The 15,396-nt window shown below is 38.4% G+C and overlaps 3 protein-coding genes across 4 annotated transcripts; 2 read left to right on the forward strand and 1 right to left on the reverse strand.

Annotated features, from left to right (window-relative positions):
* The first annotated feature begins 2,723 nt into the window (after positions 1-2,723).
* On the forward strand, positions 2,724-15,364 carry LOC111324501 (uncharacterized). Its single transcript, XM_088755860.1, has 4 exons — positions 2,724-3,194; positions 10,162-10,870; positions 12,964-13,098; positions 13,581-15,364. The coding sequence occupies exons 1-4, from the start codon at positions 3,117-3,119 to the stop codon at positions 14,051-14,053; spliced, it is 1,395 nt and encodes a 464-aa protein (XP_088611986.1). The 5' UTR covers positions 2,724-3,116; the 3' UTR covers positions 14,054-15,364.
* On the forward strand, positions 4,238-7,071 carry LOC111336555 (uncharacterized). Of its 2 annotated transcripts, none has more exons than XM_088755868.1 (5): positions 4,238-4,414; positions 4,751-4,983; positions 5,480-5,655; positions 5,995-6,075; positions 6,564-7,071. In XM_088755868.1, the coding sequence occupies exons 2-5, from the start codon at positions 4,757-4,759 to the stop codon at positions 6,827-6,829; spliced, it is 750 nt and encodes a 249-aa protein (XP_088611994.1). In that variant the 5' UTR covers positions 4,238-4,414; positions 4,751-4,756; the 3' UTR covers positions 6,830-7,071. The 2 variants fall into 2 exon arrangements, with proteins under 2 accessions (XP_088611994.1, XP_088611993.1); XM_088755867.1 differs by having other exon boundaries at positions 4,241-4,402.
* On the reverse strand, positions 7,551-9,874 carry LOC148733391 (uncharacterized). Its single transcript, XM_088755863.1, has 4 exons — positions 9,434-9,874; positions 9,156-9,354; positions 8,845-9,066; positions 7,551-8,192 (listed from the first exon to the last, which is right to left on the reverse strand). Exons 1-4 carry the CDS (start codon positions 9,640-9,642, stop codon positions 7,728-7,730), a joined length of 1,095 nt encoding a protein of 364 aa, XP_088611989.1. The 5' UTR covers positions 9,643-9,874; the 3' UTR covers positions 7,551-7,727.
* Positions 15,365-15,396: the final 32 nt, after the last annotated feature.

Raw genomic sequence — 15,396 nt, forward strand, 5'->3', positions numbered from 1 at the left:
GTAGCTACTTCGTTTATCATAGACTGAGCATTGCTAGGACCACCCTTGCTTATGATTTCATACACTGTCGTGTCATCTACATATTTTATACAATCACTGGCTGATGGTACTTTCAAATCGTTTATCATAACCAAGAATAGCCACGGTCCCAATTTTGTTCCCTGCGGTACTCCTGCTCGGACCGATCCCCACTCTGAGAGACAATCATGTGCAAGTTTGACCCTTTGTTTCCTATCTTTAAGAAAGGCTATTATCCAATTAATGATGTAAGGGTTAATGTTGTAGGTCGAGAGTTTCGATAACAAGAGGCTGTGGTCTATCAGATCGAAGGCTTTTCTATAGTCCAACGCAAAGATTCGCACGGTGTTCCTGTGGCTAAAGGCTCCATTAGCGACGACTCATCAAATGCAGGAGGCTCAGAAGGCGTAGCAGGAGGAGCATCGAAGTTATCGCAGCCAAGCTCAGGATTTATTGAACGTACCATAGACTGAAAGTCGTAGTCGGAAAATAGCACCGGGGTACTGCTTAGAGGGTATCCCTTGCAATCTTCACAGTGCCAAATGATTGATCCGCCGGAACGGACTGCTTCACGTTAGTCATGCTGGCTCATGGAAGTTTGGCAGGTACGCCGGTATTGCCAACGTTCACATCGTCGCATAAGAGGGCTTCTTGACGAGGATTAACGATCTGATCGCAGACGATGCAGGAATCCATGATGAAGTTTTTAAAAAAACTGTTTTTCGACGATTGGAAGCGATAGACTTATTGATAATGGAGAAAATAGCTTATTGCTGACACGAGTGTACTAGTGCTTTGGATATACCTTTATGTCGCCTGTCAACAGGACAGCGCTCCTTTGCTTTCGGAGGAGCCAAACTCTGGAACTCCTTGAATGATAACATTAAGTCCTTAAAATGCCCCAGGAATTTTAGACGTCATCTTGCAAATGTTTTATTAAGTTGATATATTATATTATTGATATATATTTTGTAATTATAATATTATTGTATTTACATTCTCAATTAATTTATATATTTGTATTTTTTTTATTCTATTGAGCTGAAAAGCCCACTTAGGGAGTATCAATAAAGTGTAAAGTAAAAAGTAAAGTAAAGTAAAGTACTAAAAACTTAAGCGACCTTTCATTTTAATACTAAACGAAGCGGACCTATGAGGGAACAGCGTCTAGCTACCGGAATAATAATGAGGATCGAAATGCACCAATAGCCTCAAAGCCTTTCACAAGTCTGGTGTTGTTCTTTAAGTCTGTAAAAATTATCAAAAGCGTGATCAAAGCGAGGTTTGGCATTCTTCTTTAGTCTTATATTCACGTTTCCAGTCCGAATAATAAGTTAAGCAATGTTGTTTTGATTTAAGTGTGGTTTCCATTATCACAACTTCAGTGTAGACAGTTGTTCCGGTAACCCCAGATCCCACGCAATTGCCGAAATTCAAAATGGTCGTCGCTGACTTGACATTTGGCACATACTGCTAGAGCCTTCGTCACAAATCAACTCATCTGGACATCACTTAATCAAGGGGCGAACTCGACTTGGTGGGGTCGAACTTGAAAAGTGTGGGGGCGAACACGGTATAAGTTAGGGGCGAACTCGAAGGGGCGAACTCGATAGGGGGCGAAAGCGGTGTAAACCCATCTCATCTAACGTTTAAAGCGACATATCAATGCCTGCAACCATTATGTTTTACACGAACCTCGCAAACTTTTAAACATGTTCTCTTGTGATACCCGAAAAAGTATTCAGTATAATTTCCGGTAAGATTTCGCAGACAATCTGATCGATTTCTCTTACATTGTGTGCTGAGACTGAAACTTTTCACCTCGGGCAAAGCTTCGTCATACGGCCCAAACAAGCGTAGCGAGCAACAGAGCTTGTTGTGCGTGTTAAAACACACGAAAGGACTCCAAATGACACTTCACTCTGATTGGGCAGAAAAACACAAAGATTTTCTGGCACCAATAAGATGCCAGAACGACTGCGACCGTTTGGAACTAGTCTTGTAAGACAATGTCCCCAGGGGCTCTTCTGCCCTTAACTTGAAATCGACTCACAGCCCCTGGGTCTCCGAGGATGCACTGTTCATTATTCACTAGACCTAAGTGCGAGTCTAGAGGGGAGGAAAGTGAAGACGTAGTTAGTTCGTATTTCACATGACTTGTAACTTGACCCCTTGTTGTTGATTATTAAAAATTCTGTGGTGTTTGGACAAACTGTTTTGCTGGTTATTACAGCCCACTATAAATATCGCACTATTTATTTTACCGGTATATTAGTTATTTAAATTTATACTTTTGATTCAATTTACAGTTTGTCCACCAGCATTTTAACACGACAATTTTAACCCTTACACAAAGCTCCAATAATTATCCACTTGATAGCTTCAAAAAGTAGATACTGATATGTCGTGACTTTCCTTCAAGATTTTTTAATAAAAATAACTGTCCGTTTCAAACACGAATGTCTCAAGGAAAAAACAATTTTAATAGGCAAGAGAGAAGTTATGCACCTAAAAAAAATATTGTTCCATCTAGTTGACTTATTAGCACAATTGAATAAACCATAGTTAATCGAGGCTCTGATGAATCAAGTTTCATTGTTTTAACTTCTATTTTTGAACTCCGCAAAATGCTGACTAATGAAAACTTTTAATATTTGTTTGTTTAGCGGATAAAAGGTCAGATTTGCTCTCAAGCACGCTATCAAAATTTCAATCCAAAAGTGGAAGACCATAAACAAAGGCATACTGCTACAGCAAAAAGAAAAATGTAAAGTAAACGAAAGAACAAGAGGCCAAGTGTGTCCCTGTGCAAGTTTTGTTTTGTGAATGTTATGTTTCTGACGAAAACGCTTGCTCAGCACAATGCAAAATGTATCGCCGCATAGTAAATAGCTAACGTTGGTGTTTCAAGTCGAGCTTCAATTTACCATCTTTCTTATTAGATTTACATACATGACGCTATCGACATTGCCGATCCTAGCTTCTCTGTTAATTGATGCTAGAAGCTAAATTGATGCTAGAAGCTAAGAATCAAGTCAGTGTAAGACTGAGTGAAATAGTTTTAAAAGAATTTTATTTCCTTTGTGTTCTTGTAGAAAATGGCCTCTTTTGGGTTTCACGAAGAAAGCTTATTCTGCAACCTGACTGCGGGGATTCTACTAGTTCTTGTCTTGTCTGTAAGTACAGAATGATCCTTTTAAAATTAGGTAGTTTTCGCTCTTTGATTCCATATAAAAGCTTAGGAAAAACCGATTGAAGACAATGCTAGTGTTATAGCTGATAAAATGACATAAGAACCAAGACCAGGCTAAGACAAGATAAAGATAGTTGGTTACTATACTATGAGGACAGATTTATTGTTCCTTTTAATTTTGTCGCCAGTTCTGCCCTTCAGCGACCATTAACGACCGTTACTTAGATACCCATGTCAAAACCTTTTTTTATTTGTAATTTGATAGTCAGGAGTAATACCAATTACAGACTCTTCTGTCGTGAGTAAGTCCCAGTGAAGGTTAAGTATGCGAGCAGGTAGCTCTTAATCCTAATTAGGATAACGTTATCGGCCGACAAAAAAGTTACAGATGCATGAGTTCCATCAACATCGTCGGGTGACAGATCATGTTTTCGGGCAGAATAGAACCACCACCTCGATTTCAAAAGATAAAATGGCGAACCTTTGCGAAGGGAGACAACTCTCCGAGTGCTTTACATGTACTTTTGCCAGCCTTAGATTTTATGCATCCTATGGGTTCGTATTGCTTTCTTACGTAAATTCATTCTATTTCCCTCGGATATTTCGTCTGTGTTGTGGTAAGAATTTTATTGTGACGATTTGCGAAATCTGTCGATCGGGGTTCAAAGTTGTTATGTGAAATGTGATAATCAAAACTGTTGTGTCCTTTTACATAAATTTATGCTGCTGAAATATTTTATCACTAACGTCTGTATATTTAGTAGATATTCTATGATGAGATAGAATAAATATATGAAAATCATATATTTTGAACTGCGGTATTTGATACGTATGATGCACGATCCTCGCAGTAGATAGCGCTATTTAAGCAATAGCGAAATTCAGACCTGAAAAAAATCAGGCCTGTACGGGACTCGAACCACTGACCTCTGCGATACTAGTGTACAGCTCAACGGCCTGCTCTCAGTTGGCTTGTTAGCTCAATTGGTTAGAGCGCTGCACTAGTATCGCAGAGGTCAGTGGTTCGAGTCCCGTACAGGCCTGATTTTTTTCAGGTCTGAATTTCGCTATTAGTGACATTTAGCACCAGGGTTTTCAGCGGAAACCTCGAACGGCAAACCGGTGGAGGTCACGTGAACAAGCCCTGCGGTCACGTTCGGAGTTTTCAACGCGCGTTTTCAACGGCAGGAGGTAGGTTTTCACGTAAGTGATTTACCTGAACGTTTTTTATCCTGATTTTGTTTTTATGCCACGTATAAATCAGAAATTTATGTAAACCAGTCCTTTTAGAACAAGTTTAGACATATTTTTTAGTGAATGAGTGAAAATAGGACTTCTTGTTGCCCTTTGAAAATCAAACACTGCTGTTGTCTGGAAATTCAATATGGCGGCCTCTTCAATTTCATGTTTTTGTCGAAGTTTTCGGTCGCTAGTGGCCTTTTGTGAGCTCATAAATGAGGTTTTTCTCACCTTTAAGGTTTATTATTCAAGCAGCAGTGGATGGTATCTGAGAAAGCTTAAAATTTTTTATAATTCCAGGGTATCATGGCTCCATTCCGATGGCCAGAAATGAAGCACGAGTTAGCCCTTCCAAAGGAGGTGGCAAAGTATTTACCTGAAAAGCCCCAAGAGTGGGACGAAGTAGCAAAAATACTCAGCAATACTTTTTCTACTGATGATAAACCAGTAGAAGTCAAAGGGAGAAGATGTCGAGAAAAGATGGATAGAATACTTGAGAAATACAAATCGGAGGACGCCAAAGCTTTGAAAAGGTAACTGTCCCAACACTTTCATTCGCTAAAGGCACATGGTTACATCTTTGATGTTCTACATTTACAGTTAAACCTGTATCAAGCGAACCTGTATTAATGGTCAACCTGTATTAAGCGGTCAATTTTGATAGCCTCGAAAATTTCTCCCTTATTATTCCAAATATTGTGACCTCTGTTAAGCGGTCACCTTTTACAATGCAATTTGGTCCCAACGAGTGTATTTTTATTGTATCAAGCAATCACTTCATAGAGTAAGAAGGTACCATCCGAATGTGCAATCAATTATAGCTAAATTAGTACTCAAAAGCTGTAGTTTAATTTATTACAAATGAGCAAGAAATATAAATTTCTTACAGTGATCAATAAAAATGTAGGTGGGGCTGAACAATGTCAAATTCTTTATACTGTAGATGTTGAACCTTCATTAAACAATCAACCAGTACAAAGCTACTGGTGACCATTTTACACAGGTGTGACTGTAATTTGACTTTGAAAGGTCAGGCACAGAAGAGGAGTTGACTGAGCTGCAGCAGCTCTGTGAGGACATAATTACATACAGAAGAGATATGGCAGAGATGAGGAAGACAGAAAAGGAGGCAAAGAAAAAAAAAGAGGAAGATGACAGACAGAAAGCTGAGGAAATGAGAAAGGCAGCTGTAGAAAGATTAGCAAGTTAATATACATGATAATTTGATAGCTGTATTACCATAAGTATTAATCATCCAACTGTTCCAAAAAGAGAATTCAGGCTTGTGCAGTAGTCAAACCCATGACCTCTGCATGACTGCTGCAGTGCACTGCACCAGGAATGCAGAGGTCACAGGGTGAACTCCTGCTCAAGCCAGAATTTCTTTTGGGCTATATTTTCACTACAGCTTAATTAGTGTTCATAACTGCGATGATCATTCACACATTCATTGTACAACATGCAGCCAAAAGTAGCTCATATATGAATCCTGATCAAATTGTCACTGTTGAAAGCTGATTTAGTTTCAACTCTTTTTCTTTTAGAGCGTCACGGTGATACATTTAGTAAGTCTGATGAAGATTCAGGGGGGTCCGATAGTGGTGATGGAAGCACTTCTTTGAGAGGTACATTACTGTAGTGTATAAATATTCAATGCTGATTGATCTTTTAAAACCTCTGTTTGATTACAGTGTAATAGCTGTGGCTGATAGTGCATTTACATAAAGAAATAGACAATGGCCAGCTATTTTCAAACAGTAGTATTTTTGTGAGTGCCTGAGACATTTATTTCTAAGCATTTTTATGAAACAACATTTGTCACTTGTGGTTTGATTTTGTGGGGGTTCAAAAATTTTCAAACCAATTTGATTTTAAACCCCTTCAAAAGTGCAAACAGCATTTTAGTGAAACACCTATAAATAGTGTGATGGTTGTTATTACTTTAACAATTTTCAAGTAAATTGCACAAACGTTTGTACATTTGTTATTTGAATTTCTCTGAAATACTACTTTCACTCTATTGCATTGGTAATAAAGTGTAAGATAGGATAAGATAAAAGGTCGAACTTCGTTGAAAGAAATTTAAAGCAAAAACAATCTTTGATCATTATAGGTTCAAAGAGAAAAAGGGCCCAGAAGCGTGCAACTAAATGTTCAGCAATGGATATGTTGACAGAGAAATACTCTCAGAAAGCTGAAATTAAAAAGGATGAGCTAGAACTTAGAAGAATGGAGTTGGAATTTGCCAAGGAAAAGTATGCCGCAGAGGCAGAAGAAAGAAAGGCAAAGTTAGAAATGGAAATGAAAGAAAGGAGGGCAATTCTTAGCCTTTTGAAAGACCGTCTTTTGAAGAAAAAGGGGAAAGAAAATGTTTTGTAGCATTGTGTCCATTTTTCCACTGCATGTTCCATTGTTTTACCGTGAGCAAACCATTGGGCATTACCTTGACTGGACTTTTCACTTCATGGATGTCAACTTTATTCACATGAGCCAAAATATTGTGAAGGCATGTTACAAAGAATGTTTATCACTAAATTGTGTGCCTGCATATGGCAGCTGTTGTGTTTCACAACATAATTATTTCATCCAAGTAACAATTAAATTTCAACTTTTCATTTGAATTTTGTTTGGAGTAAGGGGGAAGGGGGGTTCCTGGTACCACCTCCTGACTAAACAGACTCAGACAGTTACCAGGACTCTACACTATCTTTTCAACTTACTAGCCAAGTGGCTAGTGGCATGTTAGATGTTACAACACTTTCAGTTAGTTTACTAGCTAAACTGGCTGGTTGAAATCGAAAACCACCAACCAAAACTGAATTTCTACTAGTCTGGCTAGAAGGCTAACATCAGTGTCGAGCCCTGGTTACAGTTACATATAATGATTTGTTTACTTACTCTACATTTGTCCAGACAGGGTTATAGCTGCGTTCTCTCTAGCAATGCAAACATGAGGTGCAAGCAAAATTTGCAGACTCAGTAGTGCATTTTCTGGTCGCCAATTAGTGCAAGACATCTGAGGCTGTATGTGGCTGGGTTGGCTTTGATCTTTGCTTAAAAGATTTTTTGATGGATGATTTTCGAGCAAAAAGCCTTCAACTTGACTTGTTAGCTTGTTTATTTGTTTTTCAGTATATTTCATTAAAGATTTTCCATTTTATAAGCTGCCTCCTCAAAATTACAGTATGGGGAGGCCCACTCACTATGCATTGCCATTTCAAGCTTGCTTACAAAACCAAAAAAAGATAGTAATGGTCAAAAAAAAAAATTGTTTGCATTAGAGATTAGAAAGGTATGTTTCCAATGAAGGGGGATCAAGGTCAAAAAATGTGCTGGTTTGTGACCCATACAGGCAAGTATGGCAATTAATTAAGATACTTGCTACTAAGTAATACTTCCCAACAGGCTGCAGCAAAACCTTGAGATTTTTTTTAAAGTCTAAGTAGGCAAAATTTTGACAAATTTTACCGAAGCCCCACTCCACACATGTCCTGACTTTGCTCATTTCTGTATTGAATGCTTGTTCATCATCAGTAATATGGGCTCCGCGAAAGGGTCCAATGATGTTGCGTGCTAAACCATAGGCAGGGTCCCCATACACAACGTATGGCTCTCCTGTGGGTGTCTGGAATCTGCTAAGCTTGTCTGTCAGTCCACTTACACCAAGCATAAATGCGTCATGTCGACGTCCCTCTATTGGGCCAAACATGTGTGCAATCAGGCCGTTTGGTGCCACAACTGACTGAGAAAATAACCCATGTTAACACCATAATTCACAGCTTTTACTACATACCACAAAATCCTTATTATAAGCCCCTGGTTACATTCCCATTTTCTCCTGATTCCATTGTGCTTTTATTTCTTTAGGACCAAAAAGTACTTGGAAATTGTTTAAGCCCTGGGCTGGCACTGCAAAATCCTGGTTACTATCCCAACTCCTCTCCCAACCTGCCAAACTCATTAGCCAAATGCCCATTTGCACATGTAAAAATTAATTGTTCTAAGAATAAAAGGCCTTCAAAATTGTGACAGCCAAGGTTTTAAAACCAAGATTTGAGGATACTTGACTCTATTAGAAAAATGACATTTTCAGGAAGTGTGCATATGTGTGTGTGTGTGTGTGTGTGTGTGTGTGTGTGTTGTGTGGTGTGGTGTGGTGTGTGGTGTGTGTGTGTGTGTGTGTGTGTGTGTGTCTGTGTGTGTGTCTGTGTGTGTGTCTGTGTGTGTCTGTGTGTGTCTGTGTGTGTGGGTGGGTGGGTGGGGGGGGGGGTGGAGGCTTAATTATATGACTAAGGTGCCTTAACCAAGACTGGAAGGGTGTGGGGAGTAATTAAGGTTTCTTACGAATTTTTAAGATGCATCCGACCGAATTAAAGAACGGTGATAATACTTGCCTGAAATTTCAAGCAATGTATCCTTTTATGTCCACTGAACATGATGCGCTGATTGCGGATGGGGCGTGCAATAGGTCTCGCTGTCCCATCAATGAAACCCCAGCATTGATTGAGCGGTGCTCCTTTATTGTTTATGACTTGAGAGAAAAACTCGGGGTCCAACCACACTAGATCTAACGAATCGAGTAAGTGTTGAAACCGGTCATAGAGGTCATCCATTATCTAGAAATGCAAATATTCATTTAGTCAATTTTTAGCGCTTGTTATTTGTCTTTAATTGCAAAAAAACTTAATATTACATAAAAACATACCGTGTTAAATATTAGACTGAGCTCAGACACAGACCTTCCGAAAAAGGGTACCAGATCGCACCATCTTGCTGGGTAGACCAATCTCCTGAGTAAGATCATTAAGGCCTCCATCCCAGTTGCGTGTGTTCGCTGAACGCAAATGTAATACTCTGTGATTTCCAATGCAGTCAGGAGGCGTTGCATGTCGTGTTTTTGGAACCTGTCATTGAAGTTAATGTTTTTTAATTTGTAATTCAAAGAAAGGCTATCGTGTCCAAAATCGGGGGAAAAAAACCAACCTAAACATCGTCTCACACTGAATTTCAGTCAAGTCTTCCAAATTGAGCCGTATATAGTCGGGCTTGCTAGTTTCAGGGAACATGGCATCGACTAGAAGAAGATCCAGGTCGTCTTCATCGCTCGAATCATCTGAAGAACTGCTGTCATAGGCCAGAGCTACATCAAGGATGTCCTCAAAATCATGCCTTAGAAATGGAGAACAAAACATTTATTTCTTTTTTACAGATAAATGAAGGTTTGAGAACTCCAAAAAATCCTGAAATACATCAGCTTAGAAAAACTAACCTTGCAGCAGCCGCCATTTTCTGGAAGTTCCCATAATTCGCTAGTTTTCTACGTAAATTTGCTTGAGGTTGGAGAAGTGTAGCTAAAGTGGTAGAAGCCATAAACGTCAAACGTCAAGCGCCTAACCTGGAAGTGCCGTTTGAGGTCTGCCGTTAATTCGAAAACCGTGGTGCTAAATGTCTCTATTGCTTAAATAGCGCTATCTACTGCGAGGATCGTGCATCATACGTATATTCTATGATGCTGCTATCTTATTTAGTCTGCATTTAATTGTTTAAGGAAAGAGTTAATGATGTAAGCTTGAATTTCGGAAATTAAGAGAAAGATTTAATTTGCACCTTCTCAGTCGTTGTGGTTGTGATGTATTAATTATGATAAACATAGTAACTGTACCTCGCGCACCTGACTGTGTTATGGTGTATTTTTCATTTTTTATCGCAAGGTCCCTGAGAGAGTGGCATCAGCTCAATGCCCAGATTGTACGGGCGAGATAAAAAGAATTGATACCGCAGGCAAATGCCACAGTTGTTTCCCTTGTCCTGAATGCATTGAAGGATATTCAACTTCGTCTGTACCTTGTGAGACCACTGTTCCTTATGAGACAGATATTCATTGTGTTGAAATCAAACAGCAACCTCGGGAAAGCTCACAAACAAGCTATGTGATTTTTGCATCTGGAACAGTCACCTCTCGTTCCCAGATTATTGCCACCACCACAAATTTGGTAATTTCTGCCACTAGCTCCATGGTTCAGGCTGGTTCCAGCATTATATTAAATGGAGAATCAAAGTCAACGGAAGACCCAAACACTACTAACAGATTGCCACCATTAGGCAGTTATTCAAAGTGGAAGAGGCAGACTACTATTTACATGTTAGGTGGAATAATGTTAGCTATCGTATTGCTGGCTATCATGTTTAGATTTCGAAAAAAAAGTAAAAGTCGATCAGAAGAAACTACAGCTGATGCCCTCTCTTCTGTCCATCCCCATCCAGTCCAGTCAGTGTCACATCAAGATGCTGAAGCCTGCCATATTGACCCTGCAACAAGGCGTGCTGTTTATCAACATGGCCATTCAAGTGAGGTGGGAGACAACTCCTTCTTGGACACATCGTCAGATTGGACTGGTGGGACAGAAAATATTGGTTCAGGTAACTGTTTTCAAACTTAGTTATTACTGATTGATTTACATTTCCAAAATGTTGGCTGATAGATGTAAGAGTAAGAAGCTGACCAAAATTGTTTGTACCCATGCACAAAGCTTTCATTAATTTTGTGTTAATTATTCTCTAATTATATATTCTATACAAGGCTAAAAGATTTGGAAACAATTAAAGATTAAAATGTTGGAACCAAACGTTTTTGGCTGTTTGCCATCATCAGGGTTGAAAATAATGACCGTCTGACCGTCATTATTATTCATATCAGTCAGTAAAAGAAAAAAATTAATAACGCTTAATTTTAGTCACACACCTTATCGTCATGGGGATGAATGAGCCAAGCGCTTGAGTGTCTTTGTACAAAATTCGTGCAACATGCCCTGACATCCATTTCTCATGGCGTGAAAAGGCAAAAGGAAGCCATCAAGAAGAAATTGAAGAATTTCTTCGCGACCAGGTGTCCAAAACACCATCATCCTACTATTAAATTTACAGCTTATATATCAGGGGAAGAAATAAACTCTCTGGACAAAAAAGAGGCTATTTTACCAATTTGTTTAGTGGATTTCTTCTGTTCCTCAACAAATTGCAAATCATCAACTCTATGGCCATGAGAAATTCCCACGTGCATGACCCCATGCAAACCTCTCTTCACCCAGTGTTACTCGAGGCCTAAAACTTTTTCGTGGATGAAGAAATGCTCGTATTGACGGGCTCCTAACAAGGGCTTGCTCTCATGCTAGTCTAAGTTTGGAGCTGGGGCTGAACATCACTATATTTTAAGAAGCCTGAAAATGTTCCAGTGCAGACGTAACCTGGAAACGTGCTGTGCAACTTTTTATGTCGCGACTAAAACTCATGGCAAATTTAGCATAACAAAACGTATAACTAAACAGGTTTACAACATGAAAACACAGCTATCTTTCATGTATAAAGGTTCATTATTATTCATATCAATCAGTAAAAGAAAAAAAAATTAATAACACTTAATTTTAGTCATGCACATTCTCGTTGTGGGGATTAATGAGCCAAGCGCTTGAGTGTCTTTGTACAAAATTTGCGCAACATGCCCTGACATCCATTCCATGTTTTTAGAATTTGGGATCATTTTCTGCCAATCCGTGTTTTAGGATTTGGGGTTATTTTCTGCCGTTCCGTGTTTCAGGAATTGGGGTAATTTTCCACTGTTCCGTGTTTTAGGATTTAGGGTCATTTTCTGCAGTTCCGTGTTTTAAGATTTGGGGTTATTTTCTGCCATTCCACTGTTCTGCCATACAGGTTATTAGAGTCGTCCTTTCGTTGTTGCTAACATCTTTATCTAGGTAAAAATGACAGTTTTATTGCTGTGTGAAAATAAAATAGTGGAACTCGAACAATAGGCATTTAACACATGCACTTATATAGTTTTGTGCCAATTATTCTTTTATCTATGTTATTTCTTGTTTTATTTTTCTTTCAAAGTATGGCACACCAATCTAACATAACCTCCATTCTCCTATCAGGAACCTTTTTTTATTAATGAACTTGAGACTGTGATTATGCAGTCTTCCAGTTTTTCCTGTTTTATTTTACAGGGGCATAGTCAGGATTTTTCAAAGGGGGGGGGGGTCACTGAGGCTACTCACCATTTACACCGCTGCTCTCCCGCATGTATCAGCAGGCTCAGTCGTATTATCGCGGCATGAAGGCCCATATTAACTCAATATAAGAGCCGTTGACGAAAATACTTTACAAAAAAACAAATTTTAAAAAAGTGGGCTTTTCAACAATAGCTTTTACGGCCAAGATACTGTCATGGCGTTTTCGCCACCTGAATATTGTAGGTTGTTTGCTCAAAAGAAGGCCTACTAAGGGGGGGTCATGGGCACCCCAGGACCCCCCCGGCTATGCCCTTGTTTTTTTATTTAATTTAATGTACTCAATTTTTTTTTGAAATAAAAATGCAAGTTTTATTGTAATTGTGCTTTCTTTGGTATCAACCACCACTATGATTTTTAAAGGCTGACATTTCAGGCAGTAACCCTCTATAATTCAGGAGCTAATTCAATTTGCTTATTAATAATTTGTTATTTTAACCCAATCAGACAGAGTTGAGGTAGTAGCACAACTTCCAGGAACTCCTTCTTGCATTGATGAAACACCAAGGGATTTAAACCCACCAACTGACAGGAACACATCATGTCCAAACTTTATACTTGGTCTGATGCTTGGCCCCATGGGTGAGTGTCAGTTTTAGTGCCTTGTACTTGTGAGTTTTCTGCTTCATTTGACCTCTCAAGTAATTTGGAATTTATACATAAATAATGATTTGGAATGGATGAATTAACCCAAAGCCCAAGCCAAAACATACAATTCAAAGAAAACTAAGATTAAAAAACTTAAGCTCCACTCCCCACAAAAAAAGAACAAAATGTTTTGCAAACCAGACATAAAAATTAGTAACTATGATTACGTTTATGTAAATATTCAAGAACTGCATGGAAGAAGTTTTTCAGTTAACTCGGGAGAAAGTATGTGCTGTGTTGAACATGTAAAATAATTTCAAACTAAGCATTTTTGAAGGATGATTGATGACAGTATAGCAACTAGAAGGGAGATTTGCTTATCAGATCTTGGGAGTTAAAGGGCTGAGAGACCTTTGAAGGAGTCCATTTTAAAAAGTAGCCAGAACACAGTAATATTGTGTGCTCTTTTTTGACAGTTTTCCAGCAGCCTCAAAACCAGTTTCTATCACCTGAATTGTGGCCTCAATCCCTTATCAATGTTGTGAGAAATTGTCCTGTCAATATGAGTGTGCAATCAATGAGAGCTGTCAACTGGTCAGTGTTAACACAGAGAGAAAAGTACAATGCCAAGATTTTACAAATGCCATTCCAGCTTTTGTATAATATTTGTTTGTCACTCGACATACCAAGAAGAGATGGCAAAGACAAAAGACTCCTTGCAGAGAAGCTAGGACTTACGATACCTCAGTTTGAGGTTCTCCGACAGGCAACAAAGACACAGAATGTTCTTGATCCTGTTAGTTATGTTCTACTAAGAGAAAGATTTTCTGCAGTAAAACCCAAAGGAACTGTGGGGGATTTTGTAGACATATTAAAGGAGATGAAAAGGGATGACATGGTCAGTGAGATCAATGAATGGTCTGAATTACAACAAACTCCTGACCAATAACACAGAGGGTGATCTAATAACCTTTTTTGGTGGGTTTTAAAACTATATCCTTGTTAGGTTTATACTAAACCACATTCTTATAAATAACAGTAAGAGTATTTTTGTAGTGTTCTCCAAACATGCCACATAAATTAGTATAAAGAAATGTTGAGGTCAATTCATTGTCTCACCTGTAACCCCATTAGCCCTCTGACGTGAGCATGATTATTTGATCCTAAGTGGATACTGATAAATCATTTTATGTCAAGTACTGTGTTTTGATGACTACCTATCTCACTTTCTTCTGAGATATTTGTTCACTGAAAAGCTGTGCAACTGAACTATTTTGTAGCTACTCTTTAGATTCAATTGTTTAATCAAAAATTCAGTGAGATACAATGAAATATATGAAGTTCCTATATTTTGTACTGTGGTATTAGATACATATGATGCACGATCCTCGCAGTAGATAGCGCTATTTAAGCAATAGCGAAAATCAGACCTAAAAAAAATCAGGCCTGTACGGGATTCGAACCACTGACCTCTGAGATACTGGTGCAGTGCTCTACCAATTGAGCTAACAAGCCAACTGGGAGCAGGCCATTAAGTTGATTCGTAGTAAACCCGTGAAAGTGATAAATGAGATACAATGAAATATATGAAGTTCATATATTTTGTACTGCAGTATTAGATACATATGATGCACGATCCTCGGCTATCGCCTCGAGCGACTCTTTCGCTTCTTTCGTGCTTAGCAATCTCCTGCGTGCATCTATAACTCAATAGTGTACGCTGTGGTGTTTACCATTTGTTAATATCTGTATGCCTTATTGTAATGATGCATTCCAGTCCTCCCAATCAATGGACAGTGTTGTGGTTTTCTATTTAAGTGGTCAGATTAAGTGCACATGTGTAAGATACATGATTGTCTATACTTATTCTGTGAATACTGGTAACTAAGATTTATGACGAGTTAAACATTTTTTTTGAACAGTTCTAGTTTATTTAATTTTTTTCTCTGATATTGGAATTTTAATTTTTTTGTGCATTTTAGTACTTCCAAGAGACATTAGATGGGTGAATTTTTACTGTTGTTAATTTCACTTGTTCTAGTTGATTTAATTTTTACTCATATTTGTATTTTGAATTTTTTTTGCATTGTAGTACTTCTAAGAGATATGATGGGTGAGTTTTCACTGCTAGTAATTTCACCTGTGGTGACTTATGAACAAAATGCAAATGTGAATGCATGTATCAGTGTTTAACTCCTTAATTACTAACTACACTGTTAGTAACCAACAATGGAAATAAATGAATTTGGGTGTTACTTCATTTTTGGTCAGGTATTTGGGTATATTCATGGC

The sequence above is a fragment of the Stylophora pistillata genome, chromosome 4 (genome assembly GCF_964205215.1).
Source record: "Stylophora pistillata chromosome 4, jaStyPist1.2, whole genome shotgun sequence".
Taxonomy (NCBI): Eukaryota; Metazoa; Cnidaria; class Anthozoa; order Scleractinia; family Pocilloporidae; genus Stylophora; species Stylophora pistillata.

What these genes read in the sequence shown, in the direction of transcription:
- LOC111324501 (XM_088755860.1), top strand. Translation starts at nt 3,117, where the DNA reads ATGGCCTCTTTTGGGTTTCACGAAGAAAGCTTATTCTGCAACCTGACT. An exon ending in GACAGAAAATATTGGTTCAG is followed by an intron (nt 10,871 to 12,963) that starts GTAACTGTTTTC and finishes TAACCCAATCAG; the next exon opens with ACAGAGTTGAGGTAGTAGCA. An exon ending in TCTGATGCTTGGCCCCATGG is followed by an intron (nt 13,099 to 13,580) that starts GTGAGTGTCAGT and finishes CTTTTTTGACAG; the next exon opens with TTTTCCAGCAGCCTCAAAAC.
- LOC148733391 (XM_088755863.1), bottom strand. Translation starts at nt 9,642, where the DNA reads ATGTTTTGTTCTCCATTTCTAAGGCATGATTTTGAGGACATCCTTGAT. An exon ending in CAGTGTGAGACGATGTTTAG is followed by an intron (nt 9,355 to 9,433) that starts GTTGGTTTTTTT and finishes CTTCAATGACAG; the next exon opens with GTTCCAAAAACACGACATGC. An exon ending in TCAGTCTAATATTTAACACG is followed by an intron (nt 9,067 to 9,155) that starts GTATGTTTTTAT and finishes TTGCATTTCTAG; the next exon opens with ATAATGGATGACCTCTATGA.
- LOC111336555 (XM_088755868.1), top strand. Translation starts at nt 4,757, where the DNA reads ATGGCTCCATTCCGATGGCCAGAAATGAAGCACGAGTTAGCCCTTCCA. An exon ending in GACGCCAAAGCTTTGAAAAG is followed by an intron (nt 4,984 to 5,479) that starts GTAACTGTCCCA and finishes TGACTTTGAAAG; the next exon opens with GTCAGGCACAGAAGAGGAGT. An exon ending in TGGAAGCACTTCTTTGAGAG is followed by an intron (nt 6,076 to 6,563) that starts GTACATTACTGT and finishes TGATCATTATAG; the next exon opens with GTTCAAAGAGAAAAAGGGCC.